This window comes from Fundulus heteroclitus, chromosome 4 (assembly GCF_011125445.2).
Source record: "Fundulus heteroclitus isolate FHET01 chromosome 4, MU-UCD_Fhet_4.1, whole genome shotgun sequence".
NCBI lineage: Eukaryota > Metazoa > Chordata > Actinopteri > Cyprinodontiformes > Fundulidae > Fundulus > Fundulus heteroclitus.
Window position 1 is genome coordinate 5,425,010 of NC_046364.1, and position 12,924 is coordinate 5,437,933.

Consider the following 12,924-nt stretch of genomic DNA (forward strand, 5'->3'; position numbering starts at 1 on the left):
TGACTGGATGGATGGATGAATGGATGAATGAATGACTGGATGGATGAACGACTGGATGGATGAATGACTGGATGAATGACTGGATGGATGAATGACTAGATGGATGGATGAATGGATGAATGACTGGATGGATGAATGACTAGATGGATGGATGGATGACTGGATGAATGAATGACTGGATGGATGGATGGATGGATGAATGGATGGATGGATGAATGGATGGATGGATGAATGGATAAAAGGATGGATGGATGGATGAAGCCGTTTTAACGTTTCACAGGAATATTTTGCATCCTAAACTCTCACTAAAGACTTCCAGCTTCAACAGTTTTCTCTTCCACACACAATGAGGAAGACGGAGGACATTGAAATGTCATATAAATCTCTAAATTTATTTAAATTCAACATAAATAAGATAGATCTTTACAGAAAAAAAAGAAGATTTCCTATTGATGGCAGCAGAGTCTTGTGAAGCTAAAGCTTAGACAGCAGTCTGGTTGCAGCAGGACGGCGGCGGTCCGTCATCGCTCCTCCGCCAGCAGCGACCTGAAGGTCTTCAGCTCTTTGATGCTGGTGGAGATCCTGAGAACACGTTCAAAACATCCACGAGGAAATGTTAGGGAACCGAGTTTTACATTTCAACGACGCTCAAAGAGATTTTCAGAAGGTCATAAATCAGATTCCCACCTCCCGAAGGCGTTGAGGAGGGAGACGACCTCCTGCCGGCTGAGCTGGAAACTGGGCCGTCGCTCTCTGGACTGCGGCAGCGCCTCGATCTGCCGCTCAGAAAACAGGATCTTCAGCGCCGTGCCCAACCCCTGAGTCTGAAAAAAAGAGAGAAAGACCAAAATAAAAAAGGCTCATCATGTTTTTCATAGATAAGTAAAAAAAAATGTTTTATTATAGTTTATTTTATCGTTCTGATGTCATTATCAAATTTTTTTCCTTTCTCTTATTGTATGTATATAGTTTACAGATAGTTTCAGCTGTGGTTGCCTTAAAGTGCTTTATAAATAAAGTTGTTAGCGTTTAAAAAGAGATTAATAATGTGTTCAGCGACTGCTCAGTGAGATGCTGCGGTAACGGTCAACCAACACGTCGCACAGGTGAGAAAAGGCAACATTACACATAAAAAAAAGTCTGCCTAGAAAAACAAGAAATGTTTTTTATTTTTTTTATTTTTTTTATTTGATTGAATTATTGCCTGAGCTTCAAGGATCAGAGGAAGCGCACCTGTAGTTTTCCCCAGAGACGACATTTGAAGCAGCCGACGCAGTCCATGATCTTTGAGATGTTGAGAAACGCCAGCCGGATGTCCTCCTGGTGGAAAAGGAGAGGCGTGAATATTTACAAGATACATTTGTAGCAACATTTAAAAGAAAGAAAGAGGAAGAAACCTAAAGTGCATTTCTTTGCGTGTTAGCTCCCTCTGGTGGCCAAAACAAGAAGAATAATCGGGTCTGATGTTTTTTACGGTTTGTAAATTAATAAAATTGGAATAAACATTTTAAATACATGTGATGTTTTTATCTTGCTAAGCAGATATAAGTGCACAGAAATGTTAAATTGTTTCTCACCTTCAGTTTGGCCGCTTCTTTATCGTCTCCGGCAAACAGGGAGGTCTCATCAAAGTGCAGCGGAAACGATCTGGAGGAATAAAGAGCACCCAAAAAAAAAAAAAAAAAACCGCCGCAGCAAGAATAATTAGTTTCATACAACATAACAATTACCTCAGCAGACCTAGAAACACGGGCGGCCAAAACACGGCACCTAATCGACTCTCCGTTAACTCTCGTTCGTTTCGCTTTCCGATCCTCAGGTTTCACGTTCAGACTCTAAAACCAGGACAAATCAATGAGATCTTTCCTTGCTGAAGCATCTGAGCTGTCCAAAATTAATTATGTGGTGGATTAATAAGCCTAAACATTCAACCAGGAACACCATTTCCCCAAAAGAGGAAACCAAGTTCTACGCAACAGCTGCTGTTGACTCCCCAAGGATTCAGTCAGCAGCTTAAATCAGTTCATCCACATATTAAACATTTTAGTTTTATCTTGGTTGAAGCACACTTGTTTGCGCAACCCAATGAAAAAACAAACGTCCGATTCCCTTATCGATTCTGTGAAATGATTCGATTCCTTTTCAATTCCAATTTGGGGAAAAAAGGGAGAACAAACAGTTTGATGATGAGCATCAACTTTGTTTACTTAACCATCACACGACCTCACAAACTAACAAGGTCAAGATGTCCACAGCAAATGTGCAACCGGAGTAACATTTATATTTGTTTAAATACAAAAAAGGAATATAAGAACAAACTTAAATACAGTAGATAAGTTCCTTAGAATACAAGAAAATGTAAGTTAGTTGTGACAATTGCTTATTAATCTCCCTTCAGATAACCTCAGTCATCGAAATCTAACGGAGAAGCCATCTGTTTAATGAAAAAGCATTACTGTACAATTTTGGGAAATAAACTCATCTCCCCCTGATTTAAATAAACGAGCGTCACCTTTCTCTCGCTCCCTGAACTGCGGAGCAACTTCGTAGCATGTTTCCTTACATCCATTGCAATAGCTAGAATCATGGAATAATTCCAGCTACCAGTAGTTCTAATTAAACATGCTACCAATGAAGGGCTGGATTAACGAGAAAGGCACACTCCCTTAATAACCCCAAAGAGAGGTAGGAAATTGGTTTATTTCCAGAGATGGCATATTTGATTTACTAGGAACCAGCCAGTGATGTAAAACTAGCTACTTACCACCAGAGTTGCCTTCCATGCTGGTCGTAACTTTAGCTTCTGTCCGGTAAGAATCAAAAACACGGCATTCGTTAAATTGTATGCCATGTTGTGTGCGCAGGTGTTTCTGCCTGTTGGATCTATTTCTTCTCGCGGATGTATATGCCATTTTGCAATGATTGCAAAGCGCCTCGTTGCCATCTTTCTCTTCTTTAAAATGAAGCCAAACCTTTTTTTTGTTTGTTTTTTTCGCCTGGGCACGTCGTACTTGCTTACTGAATGCCATGTGTGCGTAACTTGCGTAAAAAACGTGACGTAACTTGCGTAACTTGGAATCGAAAAGAGAATCGTTAAGCGAGCTGCCAAACGGTGCAACGAAATTGAAACACACGGAACCGGTTCTGAACAGGAACCGGTTTTCGATTCCCATCCTTACAAAGGAGTACAGCCCTCAGAGAGTCTGTGGTTAGAGCAGGGGTGTCAAACATACGGCCCGCGGGCCGGATCCAGCCCGCCGAACAATTTAGTCCGGCCCTGTGGCTAAATGCATTATCATTATAAAAGAAATAAAAAATTTTTTTTTTTTTTTTTCCAGTGTCCTGTCTGGAAATGTGGCAGTAAGATGCCACAAAGAGCTCATCAGATTTGACTTTCACAAGTGGACAAGATAAAAGGAAGAGCATGATAAAACAATTATTGAAAAAAACATGTACTTCGTTTAATTGAAAATCTGCAGTTCCTATATTGTCCACGAGGAGCGCTGTGTTTTAATTAGCAGATTACGCTTCAGGTGTGGAAAAATTCAAATTATTTCTTAATTTTTATCTGTTTGATGTATTTTGTCATGTAGGACAGTGTTTTTAAGTTCCAAAAATGTGAATAAATGTTTTTCAACATTGTACAATCACTGTGATCAGTTCTTATGCATAATGTATAAGTAAATGTTTAACTGAGTAAAAGTATTGTTGAAATTCCACATACTTTTCTTAAAAACGCTGAGGTTATTCATAATATATTGCGTAAAAGTGAAATTAACTCAATATAAAAATCAACAACAAGTCCACATTTATTAGTTCTATTTAATCTTGCAATGAGTTTACTCGTGTGGCCCTCTTGAGATCAGATTAATCTGTATGCGGCCCCTAAACCAAAATGAGTTTGACACCCCTGGGTTAGAGGCACACAGACAACCTCTCATCATACCGCCCTTCATCAGACGGGAAACCAACGCTAACCTTTTAACAGAGGAACGACTCTGACTTCCACAGGTTCCACGGTTTGGAGAGCAGCGGCCGGCTGAAGCTATGCAAAGTAGCCGTTATGAAAAGAGCCGATAGGAGAGCAGCTGCACTGCGGACGGTAGTAGGGAGCCAGGAGGTAACGGGTTATTATCAGGCAGACCCACCTGGCCAGCTGCAGGATGTCCAGAAGCAGCTCTTTGTGCTTGTGGTCCTCCTCCGGGCGGCCCGTGTACAGCTGGAAGGACGACTGCTTGAAGAAGGGCAGCACTTTGGCTAAAGCCCTCAGCTCTATCAGGTACAGGAAGTAGAGGTTGCGGAGCCTCTTGGGGCCCTCGCCGGCCGTCAGATCCGAGTCGAAGCGCCGCCTGAACTCGGATATGTTGTGACCCCACTTCCTCTGATACCAACTGTCTGGAAAGGGGAGGAAGAGGAAGAGGAGGAGGAGGAGTTAACATGGAGGGAGGCTCGATAAGACGTCCCAAACGCGCTCCGCCGTCAGCGCGCCTCACCATCCAGGAGGTACTGCGCGCTCAGATGCACGTTGATGCTGGCGTGGAGTCCGGAGATGAGGCGGTAGAAGGCCCTCTTCTCCACGCACTGACCTGAGAAGGGAGGCAAAGCCGACGTGAAAGGCGGGAAAACGCTGCCGGACGTGTGCGGGGGTGGGCGGCGAGCTTACCTTCCAGCCAGCTGTAGAAGAGTCGCGCTGTGGACGACGTCAGAGAGGTTAGAGATCCGTCAGCGGAGATTAAGACAGATGGGCGGAGCGTTCAGGAGCGCTTACCTTCACTTCCTGAGCCGCCCTGGTAGGAGTCAGGAATGAGCGGCCGCTCGATGGTGAACAGTCTGTCAGGGAGATAACGGGAAGAACCCACCATTAGAACCTAGTTTGGCCTTTCAATTCAATTCAATTTTATTTATATATTTTATTTTATTTATATATTTTATTTATATTTTGGATCAGCCTTCAGCTGATTCAAAATGCTGCGGCAAGAGTTCTGATGAAAATCAACAAGAGGGATCATATTTCCCCTATTTTAGCTTCCCTTCATTGGCTTCCTGTTAAATTAAGAATAGAATTTAAAATTCTCCTTCTAACATATAAAGCCCTTAATAATCAAGCTCCATCATATATCAGAGCTCTGATTACCCCGTATGTTCCTAACAGAGCACTTCGCTCTCAGACTGCAGGTCTGCTGGTGGTTCCTAGAGTCTCTAAAAGTAGAATGGGAGGCAGATCCTTTAGCTATCAGGCTCCTCTCCTGTGGAACCAACTCCCAGTTTTGGTCCGTGAGGCAGACACCCCGTCTACTTTTAGGACTAATCTTAAAACTTTCCTTTTTGACAAAGATATAGTTAGAGTGGCTCATGTTACCCTGAGCTACCTCTATAGTTATGCTGCTTTAGGCTTAAGCTACTGGAGGACATCAGGGTCTAATTTTCTCACTCTACTGATTTCTACTGTTCTCCAGTTTTGCATTGTATTACATTGAAATGACTGTCGTCATTTCAGCTTTTAACTTTTTGCTCTCTCTCTCTTTTTTCTTCATAGTAGGTACACCTGGTCTGGCGTTCTGTTAACTGTGACATCATCCAGAGAAGACGGCTCACCCGCTACTACCATCTAATGTAGAACAGATTACTGGATCAATGTGTGCTTCCTATATAAGGAAATCAACTGGTTTCCTTATATAGGAAATTTTTGACCAATCTGTATAATCTGACCCAATCTGTACAATATGATTGAACTTGACTTTGTAAAGTGACTTGAGATGACATGTTTCATGATTTGGCGCTATCAATTCAATTCAATTCAATTTTATTTATATAGCACCAAACCAGTTGATTGCATCAAAGTCCCGACAAGCAGCATTCACTCCTGGAGAACCGTAGAGCCACAGGGAGAGTCGTCTGCATTGTTGATGGCTTTGCAGCAATCCCTCATACTGAGCAAGCATGAAGCGACAGTGGGAAGAAAAACTTCCCATTAACGGGAAGGAAAAACCTCCGGCAGAACCGGGCTCAGTATGAACGGTCATCTGCCTCGACCGACTGGGGTTACAGAAGACAGAACAGAGACACAACAAGAGAGACAAAAAAAGCAAACCTTTCCTACTTGCTTTGGAGCAGAAAACTTTAACCAACACTCTCCAATTTTACTTATTGCTGGCCTTCAACTCTAAATAAAGACCAGAAACTGTTAAAAAAACAACAACTAAGAATGATCGTGTCGTTTGGGCAGTTCTATGTCCAGACTTTAGCTTCCTTTGTCCGTCGCTCATTTTCAGAGCCATACCTGAACATTTTTGTTAAGCTAATTAACTCTTTGAACCTGATTCTTAGAGGTCTCTGCAAAAAGGGAATTTTCAAGTACAAACACAAAAGCTTACCATGAATTCCCACATAGATCGTTTTTTTTTTTATGATTAACAGTTTTTATTTTCATTATTCAATAACAAAAACAAGCACCACTCTCTATCCTGATCCTTAGCTACACTAACCGTATCGATGAGGACATCACGCAAAAAATAACAAATAGACAGAAACCAACACTCCGTTTGTACTTATTGCTGGCCTTCAACTCTAAATAAAGACCAGAAACTGTTTAAAAAAAACAAAAAAAAAACTAAAAATGATGGTGTCGTTTGTGTCGAGGCGTACTTGAAGCAGTTCTCCTCATAGATGCTGGTCCAGATCCGCCACGCCTCTGGACCTTTGTAGCCTGTGTAGCGCTCCGGGTTCAGCAGCAGGTCTACGTACTGCGAGTCCGGCGACTCCTCGTCTGGGAAACGGCAACAGTTTAGTTATAATGATTCATCCGTCCATCCCACCATTTCAGCAAATTTCAGAGGCAAGCAGAGCTGAGGCGCGTCACGTCAGCAAAAATGTCTAAAAAAAAAAACGCTTTTCTGGCTAGAGATTCATTTTTCTAACTGAATATATAAAAGATGCCTGCAGCTCCTGGTTAAAGCCACCATGTTCTATTGTTTTGTATGCACTTAAAAAAAAAAAGTAAAATTTTGTGTGTCACAACAGATCGTGATGTTTTTCATCCTTTTCAATAAAAAATGAAAGGGGGAAAAATTCTTACCTGACTCCGCCAGATAGATTTGCTCCGCATATCCATCTGGAAACCTTCCGTTGAAGTAATTTTGGGAAGGGGCGAAAATACTGGTTAGCTGATTGGCCTATGTTGGTGATAGACGGGCCAAATAAACCAATCAGATTCGTCGTCGCTCTGTTACGAGCGACGACGAAAACACAACCACAAGCCAAGCTACTCTTGCTGCTGCAGGTAAAGGCTCGTTAGCTCAGCAAAGAAATACTCTGTAATTCCGATAAAACTTGCTCGATAGCCACGCTAACGCTAGTTTCATCGGCTGAAGCCGCCATGTTCTTTAGACTGAACTGACGCGCTTCCCGTTGCGTCACACCTCAACCCGCCTCAAAGCCAACGCTGATTGGACGTTCGTTTGGTGAACGGCTCCAAATTTTCTTTAACGGAGAGTAGCCAGACTGATCTGCGAGTGAAACCTTGAAAGCTCGCGAGATCAGGATGGTCTCACGAGGCTAGTATCAACCAGTAACGTTTTTATCTTCTGCATTAGAACGCTGTTTGTAGCGACCGTTACATGCGCTGACGTCAGATTTTTTATATATACACTGGATGAAATAAGGTGGCGTTTATTTCCCCCCACAGCTGAGCTGATCCGTACCGTCGACCACGCAGAAGCGCTCGGCCTCGTCGTCGTGTTTGCTCCAGTCCAACAAAGCCTCTCGGGTCTCCTGGCTGAAAACAAAAGCAGAGGTTGAGCTTCAGAGGCGAACAGCTTAGATTGTTTAAGCTTACATGTAGAGAAGTTACAGCGCAGGTAAGCCCACAGCGAGTCTGTTTGGGCCCGACTCACCTCAGAGAGACGTCTACGGCGCCGAGATGTTTCTCCTTCTCACACGCGACCAGCTGCTCCTCGTTGGCCGCCGCTGAATACTAAAAGCAGAAGGACAACGGGTTTAACTTCCAGATGTTTCTGTTATCTTATCATCCACTTTTAATTTAGAATAACTACTTATCGTTTGTAGTTTTATAATTTTTTGGTGTCCCCACACTAAGTTTAAGAAAGAAAAGGATTTAAAGACAGAAGTGAAGGAGCGAGTGTCTCGGACGGACTGACCTTGTGATGAGGAGACGATCGGATTCCCTCAGGAACCTCGTTCTGGGAGCAAACACAGATTCAGGCGGGTTAACGGGAATTATCTTCCACTTAGACCCGTTTTAACAAGCGGCTGACATCTAGCAGACGATGATTAGGACACTGGGTTTAAATACGACGGGGTGTATGCAAAGCTACGTTTTAGTTTTGCATAGTTTGATGGAGAAAGATTCAAATGTTGGGCTGTTTGACTTTAGCTCCTTTCCCCATTTTCAGAGCTATACCTGAACATTTTTATTAAGCTAATTAACTCTTTGAACCTGATTCTTAGAGGTTTTAAAAGTGTATTTTCTGCAAAACGGGAATTTTCAAGTACAAACACAAAAGCTTACCATGAATTCCTACAGAGATAGTTTTTTTTTTATGATTAACAGTTTTTATTTTCATTATTTATCACGCAAAAAATAACAAATAGACAGAAAATAATTAGAGGGAAAGTCGACACACAAGAAGTAAACTAAATGAGCAAAACAAGATATTCTGCTGTCAAACGCCACGATCAGAGGAACTGAAAAAACATAACATACAAATAAAAATAAGAATATTTTTCTCTCCAGTACATAACACCTTTCAGGGAGCTTCTAATAAAGTTAAATATTTCCTTCATATACATCCGTTCTACCCAGTCGTTCATATGACATTTTGTCGGATGCTGAAACCACTTTAACAGAGAGGGAAACCTTCCGTCTTCATCCCCTGACAAGTATGTCTGCCAAAGGTAACATTGGTCTGGATAAAACTTTGAACACGTTTATCCTGTCAGAACTGAATGATCACTCAAAACAAATAATAATAATAATAATAATAATAATAATAATAATAATAATAATAATGGAATCTGCATCTTTGTAATCTCACATAGATTATCATAAACACTGGTCCAGAATAGTTGGGTTTTGTGACATAAAACCTGAATTAAAGTACCTTCCTCAGACTTACTTCACCAGCAGTGTGGAGTGGACGATAATCCTAATCTAAATAATCTAGAGGGAGTCCAATAAAAACGATGCATAACTCTCAATTTAATAAGGCGTACTCTTGCATCCCTTGAAACTACTTTAATATTCCCACAAATTCTAATCCTCATTTCTAAATGTCAAGTTCAGATCCCTTTTCTATGTCTTCTTCAGAGCTAAGGGCCCATTACCAAAAGTCTGAATCAACAGAGAATAATAGACTATAGATAATACTTCTCAGACTACATAAAAATCAGGTCTGAATTATTCAGCTATCCCACATTCAAGGCGTGAATCAGTAGCTACGTTTACATCTGAATAAAGGGCCGATAAGAATAAAAAGGCGTCATGTAAACAACCTGATGGGAATGTCGGATTAAACTCAATCGGAATGAAATTGGAACCTGAATGAGAGGGGTGGTTTATGCAGACTGATAATCCGATCAGCGGGCATATAAACGATTAAATTCAAAACTTTAAAAGAGCTCAAAATTGTTATTTATTCAGTAACGATGCTACTATAATCAGAATATCGTGCAAGTCCAGCCTGGGCGCCTGGAAGACAAACAAACTCTTATAAAACTGCTTTGTTTACTATATTTTATTGTTCAGCAAAGACCGAAGTTCTTCTTCTTCTTCTGTGGTTTTATTATTACTTAATAACTGCCCATGTCTGAGTGGTTCTATTCTGAAAAAAGACCAGGTGCATATACACGCTCATTATGATCAGATTAATTGATTGTGTGCCTGTATAAACGGTACAATCCGATTATTTAATCCAAACACATTTTAACCTGACCGTGACATTTTGTGCATGTAAACATAGTTATTGTCGTATTGCCAACATATCAGTCGACCTCTAGTTCATTTTATAGAAAAGACAAAGCTTAAAGCGATTTTCTTTAGGAGCATCGGTTGCAGAAAGCAGGGGGGAAAACTCACCGGTGAGCAGGGCTTCACGGCACAGTCTCTCAGACCACAGTGACTGCCGGCCGTCCAGAACGGACACGGTTTGTTCAGGTTCACCTGTAGGACAGAGTCACCAGAAACCCTGAGAAACGCGTCGTTTAATCCCAGCGTGTGCGCGTCACACCTCGGTCTGAGTTTACCTTGTAGAACCTGAAGTAGTCGGACTCCAGCAGAGTTTGAAGTTTGGGGAAAAGCTGCTCGTTGTTGAAACCGTCAATGGTCTCGACGTCGCAGGCACAGTCGTCCAGTTCGCCCGTCACCTGAGAAAGAAACGTTTTTAAATTTTCTTTTTTGTTTCACAAAATCCTCAGCTTAGTCTAAAAAAAAAAAAAAAAAAAAAAAAAAAAGCAGGTGTGTGTGTCTCAGCCAGAAACTGGGAGCTGGTCAAACAGAACAGCCCGATAGCTGAAGGATCTGCAAAGTGCTCTGATGCGAACAGGAACAATCTACTCTTATGTAAGATCTAATTTCACTATCCTGATCTTCAACTGCAAAAACATAAAAAGGAAACAGAATCATTTCTCTTTTTTGTATAGTAAAGAATTACAACTTCAATTCTAATATAAAATATATAAAAATCCATACCAGTAAACTGGACCAAGCACCAGACCCAGTGTTACACCATGTGGTACAAAGAGTAGATTAAAAATAATGAGACTTTATGCCGGCCTCTGTAAAAGAATAATGTACCTGACGTCATCAAACACAAGCACCATATGGCTACAAACCGAAACGCTTTAGATTATATATTTCTAATTATAGAGGCAGAACATTATGGAGAGTTGGTTTTATTTTCATCTTCCCTTCCAGTTTAAAAACAAGCTTCAGTTTCTCCGCCTCTAAGTGCATTAATCACACTTCCTGCTCCGTGTTTTCTGCTCGTAGTTTTAAGAACACACCTATGAGTTAAAAGTCTTTATGCGCTGTTTACAACTAAGTTATTAAACAAAGATCTGGAGGTCTAAAGATCGTCCCGTATCTGCCAAAAAACAAAACAAAACAAGCTCTGTAATAAAGACCATATGGTTTAAAACGTCGCTCACCTGACAGAAACACCTGCCGTGCGCAACTCCGGGCACCTGGAGGACGAGGAGGAGGAGGAAGACCACCAGCTTCTTCATCATCATGACCTCTCTGGGTGTCTCTTCTCGGCTTATCAGCTACTGTAGTCCAACTGCTCTCAGTCTTCCGTGTTTTGTTAGAAATTAGGGAAACGCGTCGGTCCTTCAGCGGCCGTGGATGTGGGGAGGCGGGGATCTCCTGTGAGCTGTCGTTTCCTGATGTTTCATCATTTCCAATCCGCAACGTGCCCTACGTGACGAGCAGCTGCCGCGGTCATCGGCCCCGCGCACATCACCGCGATCCCTTTAAAAAAAAGAAAAGAAAAAAGAAACCAGGACCGTTAACACGTCCACACGGCAAACGTTTTATCGGTGGTCTGCGTGGGACAAACGCCAAGACGGCGTAATTTGCACCGCCGCGCCAGTAGCTGGCGACAATTTCTTTGAAACTCAAAGACATAAACATGAAAACATGCTTACAAACAACGCTTTCTTTAAAACAAAAGAGCACCACCAAATAAACTTTCAAAATGACCGGGACTCAAATGTTTATATGAACAAACGGCGGGTTTATCTGTTAGTTAAGGGCTGCTGTAGCAGCGATCATGTAACTTCAAGATAGACCCCGGAAGTAGCAGGAAGGCACGAGCTAACTCCTGGTTTTCTTTGCTAACTGCTACTTAGTCGTTTTTGCCGCGGATACTAAACAATATTAGTATTTACTAAAGTGTCTGCTGAGCTCGGGTACCTGTTCTTAGCGGAACAAACCACCACTGCTTTCTAAAACCGGTCGGCATCCCACACTGACGCAGCATCCGTTATGCTCCTGCGCATGCGCATTGAACGCGAGCACCACTTAGCTTTTTATTTTTATTATTTTTTTATTATTTAACAATTGCACAGTTTATATGAACATTCCTCTCTAATGTAAAAATAATACATTGTACAGTTTCCACCATTGCGGGTATAAAACTTAAATGAAACATAAAACATAAATGCAGTGTTGTATAAAGTACTGAAATCGCAGAGTCAAGTAAAAGTATAGTTATCTCTCCAAAATATGACTTTGGTAAAAGTCCAAGTCACTCACTGAAATGTCACTTGAGTAAAAGTCTTAAAGTATCTAAAATGTCGTGTACTTAAGTATGAAAATTACAGTAAAAATAGATGTACTTAAGTAATGTAATAAAAAGTATAAGTAAAAAGAAAAACAAAGCAAATGCAGTTTGAATGACGTTTTAGATTTTGGTAAACTTTGAAGGTCAAATCCACTTAAAATAATATAAACAGCCAAGTGCAGGAGAAATTTAGACCAAGTTTAGACTGATAATACAACCTTTTTGTAAGCTTTCAGTTTTCCTTCTTCAAGTAAGGTCAGTGCTATGCACTTTAAAGTTGTACACAACCAAGTGCTGGCAAAATGTAGACCAGCAGGTGAATATTAAGAACATGGTTAAGTGATAAACCAGGCTTAGTTAACCTCCAGGATATGGTAAACCTGCTAATAGATACACCTGCAGGTATCATTTAGTTAAGAAAATTAGGACTCTCTGCTATTAGATGCTTTACCTATACCACAAGGTTAATTTAACCTGCTTTACCACTGAACCAGCTACTTATCCTGTTGGTGGTGATGAACAAGCCCAGGCAAGTTTCAACTTTGTCGCAGTCAATCAGTAGGTGGGGTCAAAACACTTGCATGCGTCTCTCTCTCTTTTTGTAATGAGTAACTAAACCAAACAT

At 41.3% G+C, this 12,924-nt stretch overlaps 1 protein-coding gene across 1 annotated transcript; it reads right to left on the reverse strand.

Annotated features, from left to right (window-relative positions):
- Window positions 1-365: 365 nt before the first annotated feature.
- Window positions 366-12,032, reverse strand: ero1a (endoplasmic reticulum oxidoreductase 1 alpha). Its single transcript, XM_036135937.1, has 16 exons — window positions 11,930-12,032; window positions 11,164-11,485; window positions 10,261-10,380; window positions 10,094-10,177; window positions 8,157-8,198; window positions 7,893-7,972; window positions 7,701-7,774; window positions 6,646-6,766; window positions 4,769-4,830; window positions 4,664-4,690; window positions 4,494-4,586; window positions 4,149-4,395; window positions 1,578-1,647; window positions 1,234-1,320; window positions 688-824; window positions 366-582 (listed from the first exon to the last, which is right to left on the reverse strand). The coding sequence occupies exons 2-16, from the start codon at window positions 11,245-11,247 to the stop codon at window positions 522-524; spliced, it is 1,389 nt and encodes a 462-aa protein (XP_035991830.1). The 5' UTR covers window positions 11,248-11,485; window positions 11,930-12,032; the 3' UTR covers window positions 366-521.
- Window positions 12,033-12,924: the final 892 nt, after the last annotated feature.

Excerpts from the sequence above, each read along its gene's own strand:
- ero1a (XM_036135937.1), bottom strand. The coding sequence starts at position 11,247 with ATGATGATGAAGAAGCTGGTGGTCTTCCTCCTCCTCCTCGTCCTCCAG. Across the intron at positions 10,381-11,163 it reads ACGGCAGGTGTTTCTGTCAG|GTGACGGGCGAACTGGACGA; the intron begins GTGAGCGACGTT and ends TTTCTTTCTCAG. Across the intron at positions 583-687 it reads CTCCTCAACGCCTTCGGGAG|GATCTCCACCAGCATCAAAG; the intron begins GTGGGAATCTGA and ends ACGTGTTCTCAG.